The sequence below is a fragment of the Gorilla gorilla genome, chromosome 8 (genome assembly GCF_029281585.2).
Source record: "Gorilla gorilla gorilla isolate KB3781 chromosome 8, NHGRI_mGorGor1-v2.1_pri, whole genome shotgun sequence".
Lineage (NCBI taxonomy): Eukaryota > Metazoa > Chordata > Mammalia > Primates > Hominidae > Gorilla > Gorilla gorilla.
This window is the reverse complement of record NC_073232.2, coordinates 104,202,045-104,209,308: the sequence shown is the minus strand read 5'-3', so window position 1 is coordinate 104,209,308 and position 7,264 is coordinate 104,202,045. Positions and strand designations below refer to the sequence as shown.

The window sequence follows — 7,264 nt, the reverse complement described above, 5'->3', positions numbered from 1 at the left end:
GACCTGCTGTCAGTGTATTAATCCTTTGTCTTTTCTAGTAAGTATTTTTTTTCTTGTCTTTTGATGCTTTGCAGTTTCACTATGTATAGTAGCAGACTTGCTTTTATTCATCCTCCTAGGTGTTTCTTAAGCTGCTGCTTCTTTAAAGATTCATATTCTCTATGAATTCTTGGGTATTTTTCAAGTCTCTTCCCTCCCCTATTCTTTATGTTGTATCTCCTCATTCTATTCTGTCTCCTAGCCCTCTGATATTTCCCATCTCTTCTCTCTGTGCTACAATCTGTGTTTTCCACTATATCTTCTAGTTCCCCAATTCTATCTTCAGATATGCCCAGTCTGTAGTTTAATCTGTTTGAGTTTTTAATTTCTAATTATATATAGTTCTAAAGACTTACTTTTTCGAAGACTTTGCCTTCTTCACAGCGTCATCTTAATGGTTTTAATGATTTCTTTTATTCCCACCCTCAACCCAATCATTTTAAACAATATTTACTTTACTACTTTGTGGCAGGTGCTAATCCCCCAAGATTGTCTCTACTGATTTGTGCTTACAATACACTGTTTTGGATTTTTGATGAGTTCATCTGAGTGAGGCTTTTTTCTAGACAAATATGATGCAGACTGGATTATGGGTATGTCTGTCTGTGTGCTCATATCAGTAATTTTTAAACTGAGATTCCGGTGGGTTAGGGATTTATATACTTTATATTTTGAGCTTCTTAAGATTTCATTAGAATAAAGGAATTAGTGGCTAATACATCTTGCAGTTTTAAAACTCTATGCTCTATGTTTCCGTGACAAGTGGGAAAACTCAAGCCATTAATTCTGGAATATTCAGGGAAATATTAATTTTAATAACCAGTTACTGGCAAGTACAATGCTCAGTAGCACAGATAGAAAATCATTTATTACTTTCAACAACCTTATAAAGTGTTATAAAAATCTTAAAAGGTACATAATTTGTTCAAGATCACAAAGGTGGTGAGGGGTAGAATAAAAATTAAAATCCATATACATCTGACCTTACAGCTCAATCACTTAATCACTATTTATTCACCCAACAAAAAATTTACTGAGGAACCCTATGTGCCAGATATGCTAGGTGCTAAGTCTACTGGTATACAAAGCAGATGTGAAACCTTTCAAATTATCTGTGAAGGATCAGTTTCTTTCTAAGTTTCCAATCCATTGCAGGCGAATATTTCAATTAAAAATAAGAAAAAAAAATTACAGCAATGTCTTGCTATAAAAGTTTTTAAAAGTTTACCCTTACTTTTTATATTCATATCTCCATGGGCTGGTAACAATATCAGTTTGCAGACCAATCCCATCGGCAGATCACACCTTTGTATAGTGCTGCTTTATAGTATGTGGGCATACTGCTTTGAGGGGCTCTGTATATATTTGTGTTATGGAAATGACAGCTGTGGGTGGGTGACAAGGTGGAGACATCACTTCTAATAATAATGGCTTTATGTGAAGAGCAGTAATTAAGTATTTTAGGTCATATCCTGTCTAAACTAGTCAGCACAAAAGGGTAGGAGGTGTGAAGACACAGGAGACAGGGAAAGGCATATTACAATTTAATTTTATAGAAGTCTGACAGTTCTCCTGGTGAAAAATGAGTACCACCACTACTTGCTTCCTTTGTCACTCTAGTCCTGTAATAGGACAGCAGGTAAAGGCACAGTCAGGAGTACTGACTATAAGAGCTCTGGGAAATCTGCATGCTTTCTTGCCTCATCAACCTGCAAACAACTGGATCACAATAAACACCTGAGACTGGCATGCATACTTGAAATGGCAGCAAATACTTCCATATTACCCTAAATGAAGCAGGAACACAGAGCTGCTGAAATGTATTTCAAAGCCAAAAGACTTAAGAATTATTTGCACCATCATTCTCTTATTATGGAAATCAGGGAATTGCTCACACACAAGGAAACTTAACATACTGAAGTCTAATATACATATGCGATTACTCTTTCTTTTAATAGCAATAAATACCACTAACTTTGAGATTTGGAAACTTATTAAGAATGTTTTCATATGACACAGAAATAAAAATATATTCCTTTTTATAAGTTAAGAAGATTAATTTCCCAGGAATGAGCTTTAAGGTTTACCAGTTGTGCTGAATAGACTAAATGTTGAAAGCATCTCACAGCTACTTTCATTTTAATGAGCAAGTACAGCTACAATATTCAATATTTCAAACTTCAAACTGCATTCTTTATCACTATTAGACTCAGAACTACATTGTTTTCCTGCAATTGTGGTTTATTGTAATCTTAATTCATTTTCTCAAAGACCATTCAACACATTTATACTATTCCAGTAATTACCATGCTACCCAGAAAAACAAGTGAACAGTTTTATTAAGAATTAAATGAGGGTATGGAATGTGATACAGTACAAGTAAGACACTGAAGATGGGTATAATAGTACTACTTGCACAAAAAGTTAAATTTCACTTCAAAAAAAAATCACAAGACAAAAGAAAAAGCAATTCCATCATTATAAAGTAAGCTATTTCATGCAACGTACTAATACTCCCCCTCCCCCCAAAACCCCAACTTCCCAACAAACAAAAAGCTATCTGAAAATGCTGCCATGCTAACATATGAACCACGGTATATTCATTCATGGAAAAACACACTCATTAAGCAATGGATTAGATAAAATAACACAGTTTGCAGTATTGTAAACTCATAGACCACAATGATTTCACATGAAAAGCAATTCCAGATTCACTCATAGGGTGAGTAATATGGGCTACATAGTTGAGAGATAATGTAAATATAAACCCCATTAATTCTCTCATTATCTTCTAATTATAAAACCTGGAAGCTTAGATAATCTGAAAAATTCATATAAAATTTGGCATACTCCACTTGTGTTCCAAGAAATGACTTTCGGATATTTGTAATTATTAGAGAGCTGTATAAAAAGCACTTCGAGATCAGGATTTGACTTCTTAAATAATGATCATAATTTACATCACAGAAACAACTCCAGAAATGCATTTACTCTGATTAACTCTTACTCAGGACAAGGAACATGATTTTCTAGCACTTTATGTACAAGTTACTGCAAAGGGCCAGTTAATTTACAGACTGAATAAAACGTAAAATAAAGGTGAACTGGTACAGACAGTGATGGAGAATGTCCTCATTAAGTGAGTAAAGATCTTTCCTCGACTTTGAAGGGAGCTAGAGTCAACAAATAGAAGAGATTGCCAAGCCATAATGGATGTATGTCTCTGTAACAAGATGCTTAAGCACGCTTTCTGGAAAATAGTTTTATATTAGAAAATAGGAATGGCATTTTATGGGACAGCATTTCCTTCTATAGCTGCCAAACTGAACACAGGCCTGGTCACCATATGGTGCACAAACTGACAGCATATTTCCAATTGGGCATAACATCATGGAGAGAAAACCCAGGAGCAAGAAGCACCTGTTTCACTGCACTTGCCCATTCAGGAGGCCTGGAGAGGACTGAGACAACTACATTTTATAGTTCTGGGTTAAGTTTACCTATGATGTATAGATTGGCTATAAACACAGCAATAAAACCAAGTAAAAAGAACAGGAAAAAATATACTTAGGATAAAAAACTACCCAGTCCTGTCTGTGATTTTTTTTTTTCCCCTTTAGATTTAAGGTAATTAGAATAGATTGGGAAATGATTTAGGATTACCCTTCCCACCCTGGAAATGTAACATCCTACTTATGTTCCATGAAAAGAACACGATAATTGTTCAACAGCAAGATTTAGTTTCTCTAAAAAACAGGAGCACTTTGCTCTAATTTTCACAGAAGGACTTCAGAAAATTTCCCAACATGAAAGCTAGAAATGGAGGCCAGTAAAGAAACTTCTTTAGTAATCAGGACCTATCATAGTTAGAGCTCTTTGGAATGTGTCTCATACATACAAAGGTATCACAAATTAAACCTTCAGCATATTCATAAGTTCTTAAATGAGAAAGATTTCTAATGACAGATAAAGGCTCCCATTGGCAAATTAAATCTGATAACTCAATCTTTCCCAACTAACAACTGAACATAGCCTCTGGAATCAAATGTAAAGATCACTCAATCATGACGATGTAAGATGAAGTATAGATGAACAATACATATGAAAAAATTTTGTAAACCGCTGCAGTTCTAAAACAGATTTATATTACAAAGCAATGTAAATAAATATTGGGCTAGTACAAAAGCTCTTATTTACAGTTTTACAAATGAAATTGTATTCAGTGTAAATGCTGTGTTTTAAAGAACACAGTATTGTATTAGTAAAATGAGTTCTGTTGAGGGCATTACAGTTTGTTAGAATCAATGCATAACATATAAAAGGTTCAAGTTAACTCTGTTTATAATTTAGTACAGACAACCCAGTTTAACCTGGAATGGCATCTGTTAAAGTGCTGAAAAAACAGGAAATATTTAGAAAACACTGTACATTATTAAAGCTTTATCAAGTCAGAATGTTAAACTTCGTTCACATTTTTATCCTTTTGCCACAGGCCTGTGGGCAAGATGATTTTTTTTCAGCAAAGGAGTAAAACGTAGAGGCCACTGCTGCTTTGATGATTTTAGGTTCAGTGAAATTAGTTTCTTAAAATAACTATTTATCCATCGACCATACCTTCAGGCCTCATAATCTGGTAAGTAATTAAATACTCAGGATAAGCCTGGAAGAGAAAGATAAATTCAAATAATGGTACAAAAATTTTCTTGAAAGATAAACAGACTTTCCGTAAGTATTCCTAATCTTAGGGAGGAGGTTCTAAATTACTGTTGTAGATCAGAATCATCTAGGGACATTTTCTCAAAACATCTTTACCCTGACTACAGTTCTTCAGATTTTCAATCAGCAAGTCTAGGATGAATACTAAGTTCATAAGTATCAGATAAGACTAAAATCATGTCTGATTTTAGTAACTGAGGTGATTCCGATACCTACTTCCAGTTCACAACACTGCTCTAGAACTACTTTTGGCTCTCACTGAGAGCAAAACACAATTATATACTTCTTTGCTATGGACAGGCTGTTAAATACAAGATTTCAATTATTTATAAGAGCTAAGAAAAATCCGGAACGACTGGCGAAATTTGAATAAAGTCTTCTTGTTTTTAGGAAATTTACAATTGAAATAGTTAATGGTAAAGGGACAAGCCCTGCAACTTAAACAGTTCACAAAAAAATATGTACACACACAAGGAAAGAAGGAGAGAATGGTAAGAGTAAAAAAGAGAACAAAATATTAACATTTAGGAAATCTAGGTAAAGGTTATAAGACAATTCTCTTTACTATTTTTGTAACTTTCCAAATCTGAAATTATCTCCAAATAAAATTTTTAAAAAATCCAGTTAAGGCAATATGTCTTGTCAATTCAAGAGATTAATAAAAAGTTAAAGTATGCCTCCCTAGCATTTTTGAAGATGAACAAATAAAACTACATTACCTGTTCTCCTCTGTAAATAACATATTCAGCTAATGCTAGGCCATTTACACTGGGCCTACCAGTGACCGAGTGATGACCTGGAGGAGAATGTGCCATTTTCATTGCACTGAACTGCAGGAAAGACTTTCCCAAGGTTACCCGGCAAAAGAGCAGCTGCCTATAAAATGAAAAGGAAAAGATCACCCTGAAGTCAAATTTGATACATAAATATGACAATGTGTGGACAAGGCATAAGTTTTAAAAAATTATTTATACATAAATACTTATAATTGTTTTTATCATTTCACCCCTAAAAGAACTTTTTAAGAATGTCTTCTATTACTCTTATTAATGAAATAATTTGTCAATTTAGTTAGTCCTTATTTTAACTATAAAATCTGAAAAATGTAATAACCTTATAGAGATACAGACTCTACCACCTTGCTTGTATCTCAGCAAAAAACAAAAGTCACTGGCCAAGTGGGAAGGAGAAGGTTTAGTGGACTTCCATTAAGTGGCTTGCAAAGTTGGACACATATCTAATTAAGTCCAGTTGATTTTACCTTCAAAATATATTTGAAATCCATTTACTTTTCTTAATTCTACTGTCACTATTAAGTCAAATCACTGAAATATTCACCTGGACTATCACACAATGGCTTTCTAAACCAGTCTTCCTGTTTCTTCTGTAATTCCTGTCCAAACCTTTCCCATCCAAGTAATGAAAACAAAAATTAGATCAAGTCACTTTTCTGCTTAAAACCTTTTAGAGGCTGTCACTGTACTTGGGAGAAAATCCAAATTCTGTACAATGGCTCCAATTTCTTGAATCTCATTTTATGTTCATTATGCCCCATGCACATTAGTTTTCTTTTCTTCACAAAGGCCAAACTTGCTTTATTAATGGTCCCCATCCATAGAATTTTCTCCACCATTGGAATGGTATCTATTTTACCACTCTTCCACTGGCTGATACCCACTCAATTTTCAGACTTCAGCTGAAATGTTACTTCCTTAGATAGGAAGTAAACTGGTGGTCTCCCCTCACCACCAGTTTCAGTAGATTACCCTCTCACTCCTCTCAGGCATATGACTAGCCTTTCTTAGTTTCAAACAACCTTTTAGTATTAACGTCATTGTTTCTTTTTAGAAGATAACAGGAGATTTCAGTAGACCAGTTGATGGTTCTACCTTCCAAAGAAGAGGGAGGTATTAGAATGTTGCTTATTACTAATAATCAGAACTATTTAGCCTTCAGACCATATATGACAAATAAAAACAGCAGTGTTCAATTTACAGGAAATTACATGCCTCCTAACCACTCCAATTTATGATCTAAAATAGAAGTGAGTGGGACGTCATACATAGGAGGGCCTACTGTGTACTACCTATGCAGGCCTAAATTTAGAGGGGTAACAGTAAGAACAAAACAAACACAAAGAAAGAACCTGTTTCCCTCCATGACTGCAATTCTTCAGCTCGGAAGCCCTTTGAAATCAACTGGGAAGCTTTTAAAAATTCTAATATCCAGATCATGCCCCAGACCAATTTAAAGAGATTCTGTGAGGGTGGGACACAGGCATTAATAGTTTTTTAATATTCCCTGGGTGACTCCAATGTGCTGCCAAAGTGCAAAGTACCGCTCTAGGGTTTTTTTTCTAGATCAGTGGTCAGAAATACAGTGTCACATCTGGGAACTTGGTAGAAACTCAAATTCTAGAGTCCCATCCCAGATCTACTAAATCAGCAACTGAGAAGGTGGAGCCTAAGAATCTGTGATTTAAACAAGCCATCTAGGTGACTCTAATGCA

General features: G+C 34.7%; 1 protein-coding gene across 1 annotated transcript in view; it reads right to left on the bottom strand.

The window, feature by feature from the left end:
* Positions 1-2,360: 2,360 nt before the first annotated feature.
* Positions 2,361-7,264, bottom strand: part of TNKS2 (tankyrase 2) — a 65,344-nt gene continuing 60,440 nt past the window's right edge. Inside the window, exons 26-27 of the mRNA XM_004049789.5 lie at positions 5,475-5,631; positions 2,361-4,699 (exon numbers count right to left, since the gene is read on the bottom strand). Coding sequence (XP_004049837.1) covers positions 4,637-4,699; positions 5,475-5,631 — 220 coding nt within the window. The 3' untranslated portion in view covers positions 2,361-4,636. The remainder of the gene's footprint in view (positions 4,700-5,474; positions 5,632-7,264) is intronic.